The sequence below is a fragment of the Brachionichthys hirsutus genome, chromosome 23, assembly GCF_040956055.1.
Source record: "Brachionichthys hirsutus isolate HB-005 chromosome 23, CSIRO-AGI_Bhir_v1, whole genome shotgun sequence".
NCBI classification, from domain to species: domain Eukaryota; kingdom Metazoa; phylum Chordata; class Actinopteri; order Lophiiformes; family Brachionichthyidae; genus Brachionichthys; species Brachionichthys hirsutus.
The window spans coordinates 6,029,995-6,052,977 of record NC_090919.1 but is presented as its reverse complement, the minus strand read 5'-3'; the positions used below and the strand labels follow the sequence as shown (position 1 = coordinate 6,052,977).

At 40.8% G+C, this 22,983-nt stretch overlaps 1 protein-coding gene across 1 annotated transcript; it reads left to right on the top strand.

The window, feature by feature from the left end:
• Positions 1-375: 375 nt before the first annotated feature.
• On the top strand, positions 376-6,529 carry LOC137911774 (macrophage mannose receptor 1-like). Its single transcript, XM_068756158.1, has 6 exons — positions 376-409; positions 2,882-3,046; positions 4,948-5,175; positions 5,398-5,497; positions 5,703-5,941; positions 6,513-6,529. Exons 1-6 carry the CDS (start codon positions 376-378, stop codon positions 6,527-6,529), a joined length of 783 nt encoding a protein of 260 aa, XP_068612259.1.
• The last annotated feature ends 16,454 nt before the right edge of the window (positions 6,530-22,983 follow it).

Sequence of the window (22,983 nt, the reverse complement as noted above, 5' to 3'; positions counted from 1 at the left end):
GTCCATCCAAACTTTCCTGCTAACGAACGGCGTCAAAATCATAACCTCTTTGGCGAAAGAACAATAACGAGTTTAAAAAAAAGGTAGTGATTTGGGTCATGCTTTCCCGTCACTGTCTCATTAATCCAACCAGTTAATCCATTCAGTTGACAGGTACATTGCACTTCCTGATTCCTGAACTTCAAAACAGACTTGAAAGGCATCTTCATATTGTCCTGCCCCCTCATCAAACAGCTGCTGAGCTGGTGGACTCGCATTACAATGCACTTGATCGTCAAGATTATACTGCATAGCTTTTAGTTGAAAGAGGTTGTAAAGGAATTAATGAATGTTATTTTATATTTAAAAAAGAAGTTTCTTCCAAAGGATCAAGCCATGGATCACTGGTCGATCATCTTAGTCCTCACTGGTAGGTGCTTTGTTTCATTCAATTACTTTACACATATTATATAAAATTATGGCAATAATTTTCAGTTTTATGCTTTATATCAGTGGTCCCCATTTTTTTTGCGGACGGGCGGCGGGGGGTAATTTAATTTAAAAGAGGAATATTATCTTACCAATGAACTTTATATTATGCACTTATGCATAACATATGTACTCACCATAAATTGTGGTCCCAATAATTACTTGTTCTTCATGGTCATGTTTTTTTGTTTCATAAACTCCACATTCTTGTCTTTTAATCCAGGGTTCTTGGTCTCTGTGTGCCGAATCAGTTTTGAACATTTCATTGCTTCGGTAACGAAGCCAGTCAGCTGTTGATAAACCCGTGTTTTAAGTGTGACTCATGGTTTCTCTTCTTGGAGGTCGTCGCCTTCCTCTTCTTCCTCCTCTTCTTCCTTCTGATTTGGACTTTTCTCCTTAGCAAAGAAGCTCTCCAAAGACGTTTCTTTTTTAAAATTAATTTTCACAATTTTGAGGCGGCTCGGTGGCGCAGTGGTAAGCACTGTTGCCTCGCAGCGAGATGGTCGCAGGTTCGTCTCCGACTTGTGGCCATTCCGTGAGGAGTTTGCATGTTCTCCCCGTGTCTGCGTGGGTTCTCCGGGTTCTCCGGCTTCCTCCCACCACCAAAAACATGCAGCCTAGGCTGATTGGTGACACTAAATTGCCCGTAGGTGTGAGTGTGTGTGTGTGTGTGGCTGGTTGTCTGCCTCTGTGTTGCCCTGCGATGAACTGGCGGCTTGTCCAGGGTGTACCCCGCCTCTCGCCCATCGACTGCTGGGATTGGCTCCAGCTTGGCCCGCGACCTGATGACGGATTAAGCGTTTGGGACAATGAATGAATTTTGAGGCAATTTTACGTTGGAGAAATTCCGGTCGTTTTTCAAAATAAAACACCTTTTAGACGCTAATAATCGATACAACGGAAATTGTATAAATTAGTTATTATTTCTGTGCGGCCCGGTAACAAAGCCTCACGGACCGGTGGTTGGGGACCACTGCTTTATATAACACCTTTAGAACCTAAACATCAATTATCTAATATATTGTGCACATATTAAGCAACTGAGTTAATAGTAGAGTGGGGAGATGTTAATGTTAACCATTGAATTCTGAAGACTGTAAATTCAATAATGTAATTTAAGTGAATTTAAACCCTCAATCCAGAGATTATTTCCTCCTATCACTCAGATAAATCAGTCATAGTAGTGTTTTAGGTTCAACTTCGTCTTGTTGAACTGGTTATTTTTCTTTATCATCAGAGGCGTTCAGTAAACAATCTAGTGAGTCATACTGTAACTTTATCTTGTCCAGTTGTGGAGAAATTATGAGGACTGTCATCACCAATATAACAAGCAGGTTCATAAACATTACAGCATAACCCCCAATGACGTTGAGCAAATTGAAGAACTGCATTAATAGATCGATTTGGGAAGTAGATTACCGTATTTTTCTGGACCATAAGGTGCACTTAAAATCCTTTAATTTTCTCAAAACTCAACTGTGCGCCTTATAACGCATTGAGCTTCCTATGTGGCGCATACGGCGCTCAAGAATCAGTCCAAATGTTTTAGTACGACTTTGGTAAGCGACAAAGCCGCACCGCTAGATGGACTGTCAGAGCGTTACGGCTGCCGTAGTCAGGAGCCTCGCGGAGTGATACGTACCGGTGCTGTGCTTCAACATAGTATTATAGTCAGGAGCCTCGCGGAGTGATACGTACCGGTGCTGTGCTTCAACATAGTATTATAGTCAGGAGCCTCGTGGAGTGATACGTACTGGTGCTGTGCTTAAACATAGTATTATAGTCAGGAGCCTCGCGGAGTGATACGTACTGGTGCTGTGCTTCAACAATAGTATTATAGTCAGGAGCCTCGTGGAGTGATACGTACTGGTGCTGTGCTTCAACAATAGTATTATAGTCAGGAGCCTCACGGAGTGATACGTACCGGTGCTGTGCTTCAACATAGTATTATGGTATGTATAAGGACCCCAAAATGCATCTGCTAAGAGATGTGCAGACAAAGCAGATTTCCAACTCAAGGCTATCAGTCCTGCAGCAGAACATGGGAATAGAGCAGCGGCGAGAGGAGCGTTGGATGACAGAAGGCGAACACACATTCACCAAGACAAGTTTCATCTTGAGAATAAGTTGAATAACGTTTGACTTATCTGACTGTTTTGTTTCGCTTAATGCACCTTAAAACCCGGTGCGCCCTATGTATGAAAATAGACCCGTTCATTGATGTTGCGCGAAGTTGCGCCTTATAATAAGGTGCGCTTTATGGTCCAAAAATACGGTAGTATGAATGGTTGTTCATGGACTGGTTATTGTCATTGTCAAAGTAAATACAAAATGTAATCAATGAAGAAGCTTTGTAAAAACCTTCACTGATTGTGTTTCTTCTCCTAAAACAACAACTGCATTGTTTAATCAGCACTAGTCCATCTCGGTTCTGCCCAAACTCGCCAGTACATCTTTGTGAATGAGGCACGGACCTGGACTGAGGCACAGAGCTTCTGCAGAAGGAGGTATAATGATCTGGCCACGATTTTCAACAGAGATGAATTCAATGCCGTTGCCAGGTTAACAGCAGATCAAGGCAAGTTTTTCATTTTGGAATCCTGTGCATATACAGTTTCAAATAAGACATCATCAATTCTTCATAGACCGGTTTAATCCTCTTTGACAGATAGACAAGCAAAAAAAGAAAAGAGAAAAAAATACTGGTGTAAATGTCTGTTTTTCTGTTTGGATTTATCTGACTGTTCTAATGTTCTACAGATTATTCAGGAATGGAACCTTTTTATTCGAGCGGTGATTTTGAGAGTTCAGGAATAACACACAGTGGTTTTACAGGTGAGTAGAGCAGTTGTAAAAGAACATCTGTTCTTACTGTTGGATACACAATTGAAAACGTTCAGATATCACTTCTCTTTCAATTAGAATAAAACTTTTGTTGTTATTTTGTTGGATTTCTGTAAGTTAATCACAGAGTTCCACATCAGTGTTTCCCAACAACTGTGCATTAGCGTTCCTTGAGAGATCATCAGGTGTGCCGTGGAAGAATATCCGATTTCACCTGAGTGGTCCAAAAATGTATATTTATTTAACACAATATTGTTTACTTGTCTGTTGACGTGAGCAGCATGTTGCGACAGCAAGAATAATTAAATGATCTTCCACTAGATGGCAATAGGTAGTTAATTACCCACAAAGTAAATAAGTAAGCAAAGCAATCTGCTGTTACTGTCATTCAACAGGAGAGTAATAAGTGAGACAGCGGCAGTGATACATGGTGGATAAATAGTTGTATTACCTCTAAGTGTTTCATGTTTGTTTTATTTTTTGTTTTCAGAACTTAATTGGGTTCTGAATATGTGAAGTTTCATATTTTGATTTTAGGTCAATTCAACACTTGATAACATTTTTCTTTTGTAATAATTTTAGGCAGACTTTGGATAGGTCTGCATCTTGATTTCACAAAGGGATGGACATGGTCTCTGAATGACAGCACCTTCTATGGTCCAGGAGAGGCAGAGTTTAGAAACTGGTTCTCTGGACAGCTTGAGAGTCCTGAAGAACCGAGCTGTGTTGGTCTGTTCAGTGACAGCCGACACAATGGTGCATGGCTTGGCTCTCGTTGCCACATCCTACGACCCTTCATTTTGGAATCCTGTGCATATACAGTTTCAAATAAGACATCATCAATTCTTCAGAGACCAGTTTAATCCTCTTTGACAGATAGACAAGCAAAAAAAAAGAAAAGAGAAAAAAATACTGGCGTAAATGTCTGTTTTTCTGTTTGGATTTATTCTGACTGTCCCGACGTTCTACAGATTATTCAGGAATGGATATTGAGGGTTCAGGAATAACACACAGTGGTTTTACAGGTGAGTAGAGCAGTTGCAAAATAACATCTGTTCTTACTGTGGCTCTTAATAAAAAGGATACACAATTTAAAATGTTCAGATACCACTTCTCTTTTAATTAGAATAAACCTTTTGTTGTTAAAATTACTTATATCTTATTTCACCCAAAGCAGAAATATGTTTGACTGGATTTCTGTAAATTAATCAGTGTTCCACATCAGTGTTCCACATCAGTGTTTCCCAACCACTGTGCATTAGCGTTTCTTGAGAGATCATCAGGTGTGTTTATTTAACGTAAATATTGTTTACTTGTCTGTCGACGTGAGCATCATGTTGCGACAGGCAGAATAATTAAATGATCTTCCACTAGATGGCAATAGGTAGTTCATTAACCACAAAGTAAATAAGTAAGCAGAGCAATCTGCTGTTACTGTCATTCAACAGGAGAGTAATAAGTGAGACAGCGGCAGTGATACGTGGTGGATAAATAGTTGTATTACCTCTAAGTGTTTCATGTTTGTTTTATTTTCCGTTTTCAGAACTTAATTGGGTTCTGAATATGTGAAGTTTCATATTTAGATTTTAGGTCAATTCAACACTTGATAACATTTTTCTTTTGTAATAATTTTAGGCAGACTTTGGATAGGTCTGCATCTTGATTTCACAAAGGGATGGACATGGTCTCTGAATGACAGCACCTTCTATGGTCCAGGAGAGGCAGAGTTTAAAAACTGGTTCCCTGGACAGCTTGAGAGTCCTGAAGAACCGAGCTGTGTTGGTCTGTTCAGTGACAGCCGGCACAATGGTGCATGGCTTGGCTCTTGTTGCCACATCCGACGACCCTTTGTGTGCTACAGTGGTAAGTTTTTTAATGGCCTCGGACTAAACGGAGACGAGAGTCTAACTCCTGCTACACAGAGCTTTTACAAGCAACTTGCTTATTTATTACGTGGAAGTGACATGTAAAGTTCCATTCCTGTGAGTTCTTGATCTTTGTATCTTCCTTCATGGACATTCTTGCATAAAGTTTAACAAATTTAATTTGAGTCTGCCCTGATGTTGTTCCTGACCATATCCCCAGGTGGCATAGATGGAGCACCGCTCTTTGTTAAGGAAGATATTGTTCTTCCCTGGAATGATGCCCAGGAATACTGCAGGAGGAATCATGTCGATCTAGCCAGGTACAGCACAGCAAACACTGTCAAGGTGATCCAAGCATGGAACACATCAATTTAAGGGATTTTATATTTTTTCCATTCATGTCTGCATTTTTTACATATCTTTAATACCTCCTTTCTTAACAATCTGAAACAATGTTTTTTTTTTGGTCTGTATATTTTATCTCCTAACTTATACTAAACCTTGGTTTTTATATGCAACTCTCAGTATACGAACCCTGCAAGAAAATGACATCATCGCAAACTTAGCAGCTGGAGATACTGTCTGGATTGGTCTGCATGGGGGAGGAGTGTGGTCAGATGGAAGCACCTCGACGTTTCGATGCTGGGCCGATGGGGAACCGAACTCTGTGACGGACCGCTGTGTCGCTGTGCTTCCAGGAGAATTTGGGTTGTGGTCAAATGAGGACTGTTCACTCCGGTTCCCCTTCATATGTTACTCATCAGGTAATGAATATTATTTATTCTCACGTACTATACAGTGGTCCAGTGCTTGATTTAGCGTAACCAATTCACCTAAATTGCATGTTTTTGGTGGTGGGAGGACGCCAGAGAACCCGTAAAGAACCAAGGCAGAAAAAGGGAGAACATGCAACCTACTGCGCTAACAACTGAGCCACCGTGCTGCCTGTTCCGACCCTCTAAAAACACCCAAATAAATGCTAGTAACAATGGAAAAAGCCATTTTACATTCTATATAGACAAAATAATAGGGAAGGGATGAGATCTCGTCCCGCGAGATCGAAATGCCCCGAACTTTCTCGTCCTTGCGTTAAACGATATTTAGTTTACTTTTTTTTTTTTAACTTGCTCACATTCAGTACATAGTATACTTTTGAGTTGTGCAATAACCCCCCCCCCACCCTTCCAGAGATTATTTCCTCTCATTACTCAGATAAATCAGTCATAGTAGTGTTTTAGGTTCAGCTTCGTCTTGTTGAACTGGTTATTTTTCTTTATCATCAGAGGCGTTCAGTAAACGATCAAGTGAGTCATACTGTAAATTGATCTTGTCCAGTTTTGGAGAAATTATGAGGACTATCATCAACAATGAAACAAGCAGGTTCATAAACATTACAGCATAACCTCCAATGACATTGAGCAAATTGAAGAACTACATTAATAGATAGATTTGTGAAGTAGATTAGTACGAATGGTAGTGTCACGGACCGAGGCAGGAAAAAACCCAAACACACACGACAGGTCTGAAGGGGCAGGCAAAGGGAAGGTCCAAAAACAGGCAGGGGGGGGTCACAAACCAGGAAATCCAAGCAGACAAGCAGACAGATCCCAAGGGGCAGGCGAAGAGGCAGAGTCCAGGAATCAGGCAGGGTCGGTACACGGGAGGTCGGTTTGAAGTGCTGGAGAGTCGTAACATCACTGACAATCTGGCAGGGGACTGAGCTGGGTAGAAATAGTGTCCGGACTGATGAGATGCAGGTGGTGGCAGGAGCACAGGAGAGGGGAAGACAGGGAGAGATAGTGGGGGAATGACACCGACCCGCCTCAGGGGGTGACAGGTAGTTCATGGACTGCTTATTGTCATTGTCAAAATAAATACAAAATGTAATCAATGAAGAAAAAGCTTTGTAAAAACCTTCACTGATTGTGTTTCTTCTCCTAAAACAACAACTGCATTGTTTAATCAGCACTAGTCCATCTTGGTTCTGCCCAAACTCGCCAGTACATCTTTGTGAATGAGGCACGGACCTGGACTGAGGCACAGAGCTTCTGCAGAAGGAGGTATAATGATCTGGCCACGATTTTCAACAGAGATGAATTCAATGCCGTTGCCAGGTTAACAGCAGATCAAGGCAAGTTTTTCATTTTGGAATCCTGTGCATATACAGTTTCAAATAAGACATCATCAATTCTTCATAGACCGGTTTAATCCTCTTTGACAGATAGACAAGCAAAAAAAGAAAAGAGAAAAAAATACTGGTGTAAATGTCTGTTTTTCTGTTTGGATTTATTCTGACTGTTCTAATGTTCTACAGATTATTCAGGAATGGAACCTTTTTATTCGAGCGGCGATTTTGAGAGTTCAGGAATAACACACAGTGGTTTTACAGGTGAGTAGAGCAGTTGCAAAAGAACATCTGTTCTTACTGTTGGATACACAATTGAAAACGTTCAGATACCACTTCTCTTTTAATTAGAATAAAACTTTTGTTGTTATTTTGTTGGATTTCTGTAAATTAATCACAGAGTTCCACATCAGTGTTTCCCAACCACTGTGCATTAGCGTTCCTTGAGAGATCATCAGGTGTGCCGTGGAAGAATATCCGATTTCACCTGAGTGGTCCAAAAATGTATATTTATTTAACACAAATGTTGTTTGCTTGTCTGTCGACGTGAGCAGCATGTTGCAACAGGCAGATGAATTCAATGATTTTCCACTAGATGGCAATAGGTAGTTCATTAACCACAAAGTAAATAAGTAAGCACAGTAATCTAACTGCTGTTGCTGTCATAAGTGAGACAGCAGCAGTGATACATAAATGTGGTGCATAAATATCTGAAAAGAAAAAGTACTAAATAAGGAATTGAGAAGATTCACAGTCAGATTAAGGCCCAAGTATGACTACTATTTGGAGGAAAGCTAAAAAGGTGAGCCCAAGAAAATTCAATAAAAGTGATATTGCGTTTCGATTCACTTTTACTGGAGAACCAACCGAGATGCAGAAAAGCTGTCCGGCAGTGCCATGGTTAGTAGCAAACTTAAACGCCAACTCCAAAGAAAACATCCTTCACTTCTAAAAAAACAACACAGATGATCTTGTTCATCTGGATGGGAAATAAGCAGCGTTATTGAAGAAAGCCCCCAAGACGAGTGAGAAAGCTCTGACTGCCAAGTTGCTGAACTCAACGCTGTAAAAAGTTTGCATCATTGACAGGGTTGACAGGGTTGCACCGTGTGAGACATCAGGTCTGCAAACTCTTGAGCGGAATTTGCACAGATTGCCTTGACTGGTTTAGGAACCACACTGCTCAGCTGCAGCTGAATGTAGATTTTATTCAGGATGTTTCCGTGGGGATAGAACTGGTTCTGAATATCACCAGAATGGAGAGTTGAGGAAAAGAAACAGGGAATATTAATTCTGTCCTGTCCTGAATGTTCTGATGTTCTACAGATTTGTATAGTGATGATGAGACTTCAGGAACAACAGCTGGTGAGTAGGGCTGGCTCACGTGCTCACACACACACACACACACACACACACAGACATGTATGAAAACACATCAGTGTGTAATTTACCAATGCATAAAAAACACGTAATATTACTACTGCGAATAGTTGTATGACCTCTATAATGAAGTCAGAAACACAAATGTACTGGTAATTATCAGGAAAGCCAGAGATCAGAAAGAGAATGAAGCACAGATTCAGGCTCAGGAAGAGCAAGTTAAGGATAGTGGGCCTTCATGTTTATGGTACATTTGTACTGCAGATCTTCAGTGTTTCATGATTGTTTCATTTTTCGTTTTCAGAACTTAATTAGGTTCTGAATATGTGAAGTTTCATATTTTGATTTTAGGTCAATTCAACACTTGATAACATTTTTCTTTTGTAATAATTTTAGCCAGACTTTGGATAGGTCTGCATCTTGATTTCACAAAGGGATGGACATGGTCTCTGAATGACAGCACCTTCTATGGTCCAGGAGAGGCAGAGTTTAGAAACTGGTTCTCTGGACAGCTTGAGAGTCCTGAAGAACCGAGCTGTGTTGGTCTGTTCAGTGACAGCCGGCACAATGGCGCATGGCTTGGCTCTTGTTGCCACATCCGACGACCCTTTGTGTGCTACAGTGGTAAGTTTTTTAATGGCCTCGGACTAAACGGAGACGAGAGTCTAACTCCTGCTACACAGAGCTTTTACAAGCAACTTGCTTATTTATTACGTGGAAGTGACATGTAAAGTTCCATTCCTGTGAGTTCTTGATCTTTGTATCTTCCTTCATGGACATTCTTGCATAAAGTTCAGCAAATTTAATTTGAGTCTGCCCTGATGTTGTTCCTGACCATATTCCCAGGTGGCATAAATGGAGCACCGCTCTTTGTTAAGGAAGATATTGTTCTTCCCTGGAATGATGCCCAGGAATATTGCAGGAGGAATCATGTCGATCTAGCCAGGTACAGCACAGCAAACACTGTCAAGGTGATCCAAGCATGGAACACATCAATTTAAGGGATTTTATATTTTTTCCATTCATGTCTGTATTTTTTATATACCTTTAATACCTCCTTTCTTAACAATCTGAAACAATGTTTTTTTTTTTGGTCTGTATATTTTATCTCCTAACTTATACTAAACCTTGGTGTGTATATGCAACTCTCAGTATACGAACCCTGCAAGAAAATGACATCATCGCAAACTTAGCAGCTGGAGATACTGTCTGGATTGGTCTGCATGGGGGAGGAGTGTGGTCAGATGGAAGCACCTCGACGTTTCGATGCTGGGCCGATGGGGAACCGAACTCTGTGACGGACCGCTGTGTCGCTGTGCTTCCAGGAGAATTTGGATTGTGGTCAAATGAGGACTGTTCACTCCGGTTCCCCTTCATATGTTACTCATCAGGTAATGAATATTATTTTTTCTCACGTACTGTACAAAGAGAGGCCCTGTGCTGGATTTATATATATATATATAAAAAGTGAAGTTTGAGAATATGGACTGAACTCCAATATATATTTTTGAAACGCTGATATATATTTCAAACACCAATATATATATATGAAACGCTGCACCGAATATATATATATAGACACTTATTGTCACGGGCCGAGGCAGGAAAGAACCCAAAAGCACGACAGATCCGAAGGGGCAGGCAGAGGGAAGGTCCAAACAGGCAGGGGTCACAAACCAGGAAATCCAAGCAGCCGGGGCAGACAGATCCCAAGGGGCAGGCGAAGAGGCAGAGTCCGGGAATCAGGCAGGGTCGGTACACGGGAGGTCAGTCTGAAGTGCTGGAAAGTAGGACGCATCACTGACAATCTGGCAGCGGTATGGTGTGTAAGCAGGGTATATGTTGTGGCCGGGCTGATTGCTGATGTGGTGCAGGTGATGACGGGTACACAGGTTATGGGGATGAGTTGATTGCGGGAGCAGAGGAGAGGGGAAGACAGGGAGAGATAGTGGGGGAATGACACCGGCCCGCCTCAAGGGGTGACACTTATTGAATGGTCGCTGACATTATCACGGCGCTGCTGCGATCTTGTGTCATTAATAGACGAGGATCACTCTGAGCGAGTCAGCTCAAAATCTAGTGCCGGCAATCCTCAATAATGAGGAGATAATGAACGCCCTGGTGAATGTGTACTGGTAACTGGATTCAATACTGTTCTATATGATAACCTTTCCAGTTCTTGTCTCCAAACCGTAGTTGCGGGACACTGGGGAGATCTCCCCTCTCCTGGGCGGAATCCCGATTCTCCCTCCGGGGTTAATTCCTGGAGGGAGTTAAACAAAAGTGTAGCATTGCTAAAGGGAGGGACTCGCCAGACTAGCTGAGTAGCTGCGGACCAAAGCCGCACACTCACGCACACTGAGCTGCATATCTTTTTTAACGGTGTGCAAGTTGAATCTAGAACAGTATTTGCCAGTTTTAATGCTAGTTTTAATGCTGCTAATATACATCTGTTTATCCACTCCTGATGCTGCTGTTTTGTGATGTGTTCTGTACTTGTATGTGTTTTGTATCTCAGTCATTACTGTTACATGTAGCACGACTTCACCGAGAAAAATTCCTAGTCTGTGAACCGTCATTGATAATGGCAATAAACACCTTCTGATTCTGATTCTTCAGTCTCTGGTGGCTGCTGCAGTGGCAACCCCCAAACCCAGCGGTGAGTCCGGAAGTAAGGGATGCTGTTAAGCTGAAGAAGGAGTATTATCGAGTCTTGTTGACTCTTGGGACTCTGTATAGGTTCCAGGGCTCTTTGCTGAGGGTTGTCGGGTTGCTTTACAATCAAAGTCAGAGCTTGGTTCGCATTTCCGGCAGTAAGTCAAACCTGTTCCCGGGGCATGTTGGACTCCGGAAAGGCTGCCCTTCATCACCGGTTCTGCTCGATGGACAGAATTTCTTCTCGCAGTCAGGGGCCGGAGGGGGTTGGGTTTGGGGACCAAAGGATTTCATCTTTGCTTTTTGCAGATGATGTTTTCCTGTTTGCTTCTTCAAGCCTGGACCTCCAGGGTCCAGGCCATTCCTGTCACAGCCTGTGCCACTCTCCACACCTACTTCCCCGCCTCCTCAGACCAGCCCTGCTATCAGTTAATTCCTGCCACCTGTGCTCCTGTCACCACCTGCAATACATCCCTCATCAGCCCGGACACTACAAAACCTCAGCCCAGACACCACAACCCTGCCAGATCGTAGTGACATGTTCCCATTCTTTCCAGCGCCCTTCCAGCACCTGCCTCCCCGTGTACCGACCTTGCCTGATCCCGGAACCCCGTCTCCTCGCCTCCCACCTCGGATCTGTCTCTGTGCCTGCCCCTAACCTGCTCTGTCTGCCGTTCTGGACTGACCCCCGGGTAACACACAATAAATCTGGTTTTGGACTCCCACTCAACCACCTTGCATTTGGGTTCTTAACCTGCCTGAGGCCGTGACAATTCCAACGTACACTGGAGTGGTTTGCAGCCGATTGTGAAGCGTGTGGGCAAGGATCAGCACCTCCAAATCGGAGGGCATGGTTCTCGACTGGAAAAATGTGGTTAGCCCTCTCCTGGTCAGTGGGGAGTCTTTGCCTCAAGTGGACGAGTTCACGTATCTTGGGGTCTTGCTCACCAGTGAGGGAATGATTGAGTTTGAGATTGACAGATGGATTGGTGTAGCAGCTGCAGTGTTGCAATTGTTGTATCGGCCTGTTGTGGTGGGGAAGGAGCTGAGCCGTCTCTATTTACCGTTCAATCTACGTTCCTACTCTCACCTATGGGGAAGACCAAGAACACACTGGAGAGACTATGTCTCTTGGCTGGCCTTGTCATGCCTTGGGACGCCCCCCTCCCCCCCCCCGGAAGAGCTGGAGGAGGTGTCTCGGGACAGGGAAGTCTGGAAATACCTACTGAGACTGTTGCCTCTGCGGCCGGGCCCCGGATAAGCAATGGACGGATGGATTAATGGATGGAAGGAACATATTTCCATCAAATAATTAATATGTTAAACTGTAATCTTTTGAGAGAAAAAAACAGCCATTAGTACGAGTAATCAGACACCTCATTATTATCGACTCTAATTACAGGTGAATAGCAATCATTTGACACCAATACATGTGACTGCAATATCCTGTTAAACTGGAACAACATCCAGGATGATCAAATATATTTTGTAGTTATCAGATTTATTCTAAAATAATGGACCTAAAAAACAACAATAAGAAAACATGAATGAAATGATTCATGAATATTCTATCCTTCCTTGAATATTTGATTTTATTCTGACCCTTTTCACCAGCTCCTCGAAACCCAGACGGCTTCCAGTCGATAGGACAAAATGAGACCAGTATCACTCTGCAGTGGAATACAGTGAACGCCAATACTTTCTTTATTCTCCAGTTTAATGGTTCAGAGATAAACATCGATGCGCTAGATGGAGACGGACCTGTAATTCAAACAGTGTCAAATCTCACTGCTGGAACTCAATACACATTCACTCTCTTCTCTGTGTTTGAGAACATCACAAGCAGTGGAGTAAGCATTACTGCAGTCACTGGTAAGATGATTTTATATATATATGTTTTATACTGTAACAACATCCAGGATGATCAAATATATTTTGTAGTTATCAGATTTGTTAGGATTCTCATTTTTCCCTCGGTTCTTTTATTATATCTCGTGTTGGAGGTGTTTACTCAATAATGAGTCAGGATTATCAAACGAATCACGTTTCCTGAATGTTTTCACTAATTACAAAACTGGTAAGGAAATACAGCGCTGGACTCTCCCACAGACGCGGAAGCGGGACTCTGAGAAGAGTCCCGAATGTTCTACGGCAGTGATCTTTATAGTTGGCGTGAAAAACTCCTCCTAGGTTTTGCTTACACCCTCCTCCTGGGATGGGCCATTAGGGCCCTGACTTATTCCCATCGTGTATCAGTTAACCCTATGAGATGCTTTATATGTGATTAATCTATGTGTGTGATTATTACCACAAATTATGTAGAGATAAAGAAACTAAGAGTGTTTGTGCAACCTGTGTATTGTGAGCGTGCATGCATAACTCAAATATCTAACAGATTTATTCCAAAATAATGGACCTAAACAACAACAATAAGCAAACCTGAATGAAATGATTCTTGAATAGTTTATCCTTCCTTGAACATTTGGTTTAACTCTCTGACCCTTTTCACCAGCTCCTCTAAACCCAGACGGCTTCCAGTCGATCGGACAAAATGAGACCAGTATCACTCTGCAGTGGAATACAGTGAACGCCAATACTTTATTTATTCTCCAGTTTAATGGTTCAGAGATAAACATCGATGCGCTAGATGGAGACGGACCTGTAATTCAAACAGTGTCAAATCTCACTGCTGGAACTCAATTCACATTCACTCTCTTCTCTGTGTTTGAGAACATCACAAGCAGTGTAGTAAGCATTACTGCAGTCACTGGTAAGATGATTTTATATTTTTACATGTCTTCTGATGTTCATATAACTTTTTATTTAGGGTTAGTGGCATGGGAGATAATATCAAGATCGTGAAATATATATTTTATATTTTTACATGTCTTCTGATGTTCATATAACTTTTTATTTAGGGTTAGTGGCATGGGAGATAATATCAAGATCGTGAAATATATATTTAGCTGTATATACAGTGAAGCTATTTCCATGTCCATTAAATAATCAATATATTAAACTGTACTCATTTGAGAAAAACTGCCTTTAGTACAATTGATCAGCCACATCATTATCATCAACTGTAATTAAAGGTAAAAAATAGAAATCTGTGTTCTCCAGCTTTAGTTTAAATTGCAAAAAATGTCACTGCGATATCCTGTTAAACTGTAACAACATCCAGGATGATCAAATATATTTTGTAGTCATCAGATTTTTTTCCAAAATTATGGATCTAAACAGGAATAAGCAAAAATGAATGAAATGATTCATGAATATTCTATCCTTCCTTGAATATTTGATTTTATTCTGACTCTTTTCACCAGCTCCTCTAAACACAGACGGCTTCCAGTCGATAGGACAAAATGAGACCAGTATCACTCTGCAGTGGAATACAGTGAACGCCAATACTTTATTTATTCTCCAGTTTAATGGTTCAGAGATAAACATCGATGCGCTAGATGGAGACGGACCTGTAATTCAAACAGTGTCAAATCTCACTGCTGGAACTCAACACACATTCACTCTCTTCTCTGTGTTTGAGAACATCACAAGCAGTGGAGTAAGCATTACTGCAGTCACTGGTAAGATGATTTTAGATTTTTACATGTCTTCTGATGTTCATATAACTTTTTATTAAGGGTTAGTGGCATGGGAGATAATATCAAGATCTTGAAATATATATTTAGCTATATATACAGTTAAGCTATTTCATTTTCCATCAAATAATCAATATATTAAACTGTACTCATTTGACAAAAATAGCATTTTGTACAATTGATCAGACACATCATTATCATCAACTGTAATTAAAGGTAAAATAAATAGCAATTACTTTTGTCCAGCTTTAGTTTAAAATGCAAAAAATGTCACTGCAATATCCTGTTAAACTGTAACAACATCCAGGATGATCAAAGATATTTTGTAGTCATCAGATTTATTCCAAAATAATGGACCTAAACAACAAGAAGAAGCAAAAATGAATGAAATGATTCTTGAGTTGTTTATCCTTCCTTGAATATTTGATTTTATTCTGACCCTTTTCACCAGCTCCTCTAAACACAGACGGCTTCCAGTCAATTGGACAAAATCAGACCAGTATCACTCTGCAGTGGAATACAGTGAACAACAATGTTAATTTTATCCTCCAGTTTAGCGGCAGAGAGATAAACATTGCTGTACCAAATGAAGGTGGAACAGTAACTCACACAGTGTCAGATCTCACTGCTGGAACTCAATACACATTCACTCTCTTCTCTGTGTTTGAGAACGTCAGAAGCAGTGGAGTAAGCATTACTGCAGTCACTGGTAAGATCCTTTCCTTCAGTTTATGTGTAACCGTGTTCCAAAATGGTGCCCTTGATGCTTGACAGTAAACTATGAAATCATATATGCATTTAAATATTTTGCGTGTTGTAGAAAAACAGCGACCCATTCTATTTTAGGTACAATAGAGATACAGGTTTATTGTGTTTTCAGAATATATTAATTAATCTTAACTTTTTTTATACTCTTTGAAACATATTTGACTCTTCCTTCTTCAATGGCAGATCCGGGTAAGTAGATGTATATTTTATTTAAATTAATTATCTTGTCTGAGCATTGCATTAAGTGCTAAATTAAATGCATAGTGTTGTTGTGTTGTGCTGAATATGCTTTTTTGGTTAAAGGGTTTATCCTAATGTACTTTATTATAAATAGTATGAGATGATGTATGGAGGGTGTTTTTTATATTTGGAATATATTTCAATGTTCACGTTTCTGTCAACAGCTCATGTCGTTGGATTAAAAATCAGACTAAAATCATCTGTTCCGCTGTCAAACTCGGAAATTCAGAGTAATTTGGAGGAGGTAATTATAGAACACAGACATTATTTTAATATTCAGTCAAAATAGAGTGTTAACTTTGTGTGTTTCTCCATGTGCCTCTGTTGTGGTTTTGTGTGGCTTTTCCAGCTCTTGAGACGATATGGATTGTCATCTGAGTTGCTGTCCCTGAGGGTTCAATCTGTTCAGACTTCAGGCGAAGAAGAAAATGACTAAATGGAGGAGAATGTTGAGTTGTGATTTAAAAACTTTCAATACATGATCCATTCAAGCAGTAACTTCTATTTAAGTTTGAAATATCCATCATTGATTTGAACTAGATATCAGAGATCCAAATAAACATTGTCTATTTTTCACTTCAAGTCTAAAAGTAAAGTATGCTAATAAAAAAGAATGGCTAATATTAATTACAGGTGTCAAATTATTGTGTTGATTGCGATTATTTAAAGTCATATTTTGCGTGCTCTTTTTTACCGCGTTACCGGTAATTACATTTTTAATCTCTAACTTTACTGCTTCTGTATTGCTTTTTATAAAATCTGTTTTTATGCTTCGTGTTTTTTGTGCTTGAGTTGTTGGGGGTAGACTAGTCAGTGACACCATTAAGTGGACATTGATTGGCTGTCATTGGTCAGAGTAGCTGCTATGTCCTCTGTAACCTACGAGAAGTGATTGCTTGATGCTATTTCAACACTTTATTTTGTGATGATGAACAATGTTATTGTTGATGTGCTAACTCAGATCGCTGTGATTAATGGGTCTGCATTAAGGAAAAGCAACAAGTTATAAACGCAACTGTTTGATATCATGGACAGTCAAGTCGATCCTCATGTCGGCCATTTTGTACTTGGCCGACTTGTCTCCATTCTGACTAATGACTTGATGGTCGGAACCGATCTTGGTCGTAACTCTGATAGTACTTGTATACATATACATATCTATATATATATACACACACTGTATTCCACTTGTTAAAGGGTGGAATTTTCATTGGCAGGTCCGAGTGATGTACCAGAAACTTTGCACATGTGACTATAAATTCAGGAAGCACCTATCATTTATATCTCACTGTGTTAAGGATCACTCAACGATCACATGATGGTCAGAAGTTTTAAGCTGATCACATCAAATAGACTAAAGCACCAAAAATATAATAAAAAAAACAAACATAGAATATCATGATTTTTCTACACACTTCATTCTTAAAACTGTTTGTGCTAAAGGCTCATAATTTTGTCAGAAGATCACTAATGTCTGTTTGTTTTTTTGTTGGCAGTGCTGTATTTCTTTTAAGGGTGTTATGTGATTATGGACGGAAAATAAGTTTATTAAAATGTATATTTAAATATGAGGGGTTTGTTGTTCTTTCTTTTCCATATTTGCCCTGTAGAGGTTCTGTAGTTTTGCTTTTATGAGTGTATTGTTTTTTTTAAAAAAATCTTTGACAAAGCATCCTTGAAGAAATAAGTATCCAAAAAGAGGGAAATGTTATTAGAACTTAATGCCAAAAACATTTGAAAGCAACAAATGTGAACTAAACTAACTTCTTCCTCCCTGACTATAAACATAAGCCCATATTTGTAGGTATTTCACTGTTCAGACTTCAGCAATCGAAGGTTGGAAACCTGTGGCTCTCATGCAGTTTCAGCTGAATATGATTCCTAATCCTCTGAAGAATGAGCAGCAGCTCAAATAAGCTAAGATATTTAATGACAAGTCTAAATTACACTTCCTGATTCCTTAATAGTTAAAATGTCTTTGTGAGGCCTACACCCAGTTATGGGCTTGCCTTTTCAAACTCGCAGCAGATGAGAAACGTATATCAAAAAAGTACTTTGCAGGCATACAAGCAGCATACTGCACTTAATAGGTGAGGATTATTTTTATTCTGAAAGAGGTTAAACAAATAATGGTAAGTAAAATCAATAAGTGCAGCATTGTCTTTTCAGGGATAAGATGTTTGTTTTTAAATGAAGTTTCTTTTGAAGGGTTAAGTCATGGATTATGTGTTGATCATCTTCATCCTCACTGGTAGGTGCTTTGATTATCACAATTTATAAGACATGCATTTAATTAAATTCAGGTAATGTTTATTTTTTGCTAAATTATTTTGGTATTGCACCGTATATTTGTGGCACATAAATGTCAGGTATAGAAAATACCGTCTTTATGGTAACTGCTTTTCTGAAAATGGTAAGAAACTCTGTGTATAAATAATAGAATGGAGAGACACACTTTTGTACTCTATTAATCAATCTATTTCAAACACTGTATATGTAACCATACTCATAATCATACAAGTACTTCTTTATCTTTATTCATGCCAGATATTTGTTTCCCCTCCCATGACTTCAGACTATTGTTTTCTGCCCAGCTTTATTTAGTTGTTGAACTGGTTCTTTCTCTTAATAATCAGAGGCGAATTCACTGAGACATACTGTAACCATATCCAGATTAAGGTGAGGTAGAGAAACCTGTATGACAGACAACAATTAAATCAGGTCGGTTCAGAAAGAGTTTAGCAAAACCCTTTTAATGATACTGTACAGATAATGACGGAAGAAGCCTTATCTTGTTACAGTGTATGAATGGCAAAATGATTTGGGAATCACAAGGGCTGTTTACTGTTCATTTCATAATACGTAGATATATATAATGTCATTAATGAAGAATTAGCTTAATCAAATCCTGCAGTTGTGGTGCCCCATCATATTCCTTCTAACAAAATGTGACATTTCTGCATCCTTCATGAAAGTCATTAAAGAGCTGCTTTGTTTTAGTAGCAGTGGCCAGTGTCCCGTCTGCCCAGCCAATCCAGTACCACTTTGTTGGGGAGAGACTGAACTGGATTCAAGCACAGAGATTCTGCAGAGACATGTTGAATGATCTGGCCACCGTAAATGACACACTTAATGTTGCTGCCATTGACATCTTAAAAAGGAATCAGCAAGGCAAGTTCTTTATCGTATTATTGTGTTATAATATATACATAATGTATACAGTATTTACAGCCATAAGCATACTCAGCAACCTGTTTGCTACTAGGTTCTAGAAATGTTCAACAAAGAATTCCAAATTAGAAAGGCAGTCAATCATAACTACATGGCAACTAACTCATTTCCAAGCCACATGCATCATAAGGTGTTCATAGACTCTGTGGAGCCACACAAAATATGCGTTTTTGGACTGTTTCATAAAAATATGTCGAGTTGATATGTTGATTCATTAAAATGCTGAAATCGTATTCATTCACTTTGTTGCAGTTACTAAAATGTACAAACCATTTTGCTTTTTCTGGCCCTACTCGAAAAGGCACATGACAGATGAAACACTTTTCCACTCGTAAATTTGTGGGGCCTACTGTGGGGCCTACTTCCCGTGGGCTCACCACCCATAGGAGGGACCAAAGGGGGCGGGTGCTTTGTGAGTTGGGTGGTAGCCGAAGGCGGGGACCGTGGCAGTCTGATCTTCTGTGCCAGAAGCTAGCTACAGCGCTAACCACTATGGTGGGGAAGGAGCCTGAGCTGGTGCGCGAGGTTGAGAAGTGAACCTGACTGGATATATTTGGCCTCACCTCGACACACAGCAAGGACTCCGGAACCGCTATTCTTGACAGGGGTTGGACTCTCTTCCATTCTGGAGTTGACAGTTGGTGAGAGGCGCCAGGCAGGGTGGGCAATGCTTATTGCCCCCCAGCTCAGTGCCTGTATGTTGGAGTTTACCCTGATTGACAAGAGGGTATCCTCCCTCCGCCTTTGGATTGGTGGGGGGGGGGGGGGCAGATCCTGCCTATTGTACCAACAGCAGTTCAGAGTCTCCACCCTTTTTGGAGTCATTTGAGGGGGTACTGGAGAATGCTCCTTCTGGGGATTCCCTCGTTCTATTGGGGGACTTCAACGCTCATGTTGGCAATGACAGTGAGACCTGGAGGGGCGTAATTGGGAGGAATGCCCCCCCTGATCGGAATCCGAGTGGTGTTTTGTTATTGGACTTCTGTGCTCGTCACAGGTTGTCCATAACGAATACCATGTTCAAGAATAAGGTTGTACATATGTGCACTTTGCACCAGGACACACTAGGCTGCAGTTCGGTGATCAATTTTGGAGTAATGTTGCCGGACTTGCATGTCTTGGACACTTGGGCGAAAAGAGGGGCAGAGATGTTGGGGAAGATACCGGACAGAACTGGCACACCCAAACGTATTGTGAGGGTTTGTTGGGAATGTCTGGCAGAGTCTCCTGTCAGAAGGAGTTTCAACTCCCACCTCTGGGAGAGCTTTGACCATGTACCAGGGGAGGCAGGGGACATTGAGTACGAGTGGGCCATGTTTCGTGCCTCCATTGTCAAAGCTGATTCTTTATTGGTACCCAAGGGGTAAATTTGTGCGCAGAGGAGGAATACGGCAATCCAAAAATACACAATAGGACACGGATACAAAACACAATAAGACACAGATACAAAAGTACGAAACAGTAATATTCACTCTATCTACTGGCTTCAAGGAGTTACACTAGTGCACTTGATTGCTCAGGAGTGGTTCCAGCCACGTGTGAAGCGGCCGGAATGAAAATCAGCACCTCTATATCCAAGGCCATGGTTCTTAGCCGGAAAAGGGTGGAGACTACCCTCCAGGTCGGGGAAGAGATCCTACACCAAGTGAAGGAGTTCAAATACCTCGGGGTCTTGTACACGAGTGAGCGAAGGAAGGAGCGGGATATCAACAGACGGATCTGTGTAGCGTCTGCAGTAATGCTGACTGCACAGATCCGTCATGGTGAAGAGGGAGCTGAGCCGAAAGACAAAGCTCTCGATTTACCGGTCAATCTTTGTTCCTACCCTCACCTATGATCACAAGCTTTGGGTCCAGAATCCGGATGAGCTTTCACAACTACCCAAACTGAGCGGACCGACCGAGGAAAGGAACTCTGGTCCGTTTATAAGGGGACCAAACAGCCACAGTGTGGAAACAACCTATGTCTCTTGACTGGCCTGGGAACGCCTCGGGATCCCCCCGGAAGAGCTGGAAGAAGTGGCCGGGGAGAGGGAAGTCTGGGCTTCTCTGCTTCGGCTGCTGCCCCCGCGACCCGGCCCCAGATAAGCGGTTGAAGATGGATGGATGGATGAGATTTAGGAAGTTGAGGATATTGGGCCTTTACTTTTCTAGGATTTGGCCTTTACTTTTTTATGTTATTGTCATGAATACAAAGTAGTGCAAACATTTCTGATTAAAAAGAAAACCTTCCTTATGTCAATTAATTGAAATTACAAGTCTGAATCTGATTTTTGTGGTTATTTTAAAATCAAATGTGATCAAATATAAAATACAGAAAAGTGCCTTTTTTAAGAAGCATTTTTTTCCTTGAGATGACCCTTTGTCAATAATAATAATTACGTTATGTTCACATTCAGAACATAATTGTGTTGTGAATATGTTAAGTGAAGTTTCATATTTATATTTTAGGTAAATTCATCACTTGATAACATTTTTCTTTCTCAAAATTTTAGGCAGACTTTGGATAGGTCTGCATCTTGATTTCATAAAGGGATGGACATGGTCTCTGAATGACAGCACCTTCTATGGTCCAGGAGAGGCAGAGTTTAGAAACTGGTTCCCTGGACAGCTTGAGAGTCCTGAAGAACCGAGCTGTGTTGGTCTGTTCAGTGACAGCCAGCACAATGGCGCATGGCTTGGCTCTCGTTGCGACATCCGACGACCCTTTGTGTGCTACAGTGGTAAGTTTTTTAATGGCCTCTGACTAAACAGAGACGAGAGTCTAGCTACTGCTACATAGAGCTTTTACAAACATCTTGCTTATTTATGATAGTGACATGTAAATTTCCATTCCTGTGAGTTCCTGAGCTTTGTATTTTCCTTTATGGATATTCCTGCATAACGTTTAATTTGTGCAGTCTACCTTGACGTTGTTCCTGACCATATTCCCAGGTGGCATAAGTAGAGCATCGGTCTTTGTTAAGGAAGATAATGCTCTTCCCTGGAATGATGCCCAGGAATACTGCAGGATGAATCATGTCGATCTAGCCAGGTACAGCACAGCAAACACTGTCAAGGTGATCCAACCAGGGAACTAGGTCTGTCGCGGTATACCGGTAGTGACGATAATTGTGAAGAGAAAATCTGATTTCGTGACAGCCCTACATGCTACATGTTAAAGGTCCCATATTATACCATTTTTACACAAGTTAATGCAGGTCCCAAACACATGTATGAAATATCTGTGCCAGCCTTTGGTCAAAATAGCAAACAAATGCTGCAGGACAGCGTGCGTCATTTATATCTAAAACGGCTCTGCTAGAAATGCTCCAAACCTGGAAGCAAAAGTACGTTCATAGCAAGCATGCGCGCATGCATGCTACCATAGTAAACTGTGAGGCGATTTATTATTTATTTATTTATTTAGCTGTTTTTGGGGTTGATAAGGACCCAAACTCACCATAGTAGTGTAGAAACATGGGAAAAGTGAGTTTTTAATCATATGGGACCTTTAATTTAAGGGATTTTATATATTTTTTTCATTGATATTTTTATTTTATATAAACTTTTAATACCTCCTTTCTTAACAGTCTGGAGCAATTTTCCATGCTGTCTGTTTTTTTGTATGTATATTTTATCTCCGAACTTCTACTGAACCTTGGTTTTTATATGCGACTCTCAGTATACGAAACCTGCAAGAAAATGACATCATCGCAAACTTATCAGCTGGAGATACTGTCTGGATTGGTCTGCATGGGGGAAGAGTGTGGTCAGATGGAAGCACCTCAACATTTCGACTCTGGGCCGATGGGGAACCAAACTCCGTCACG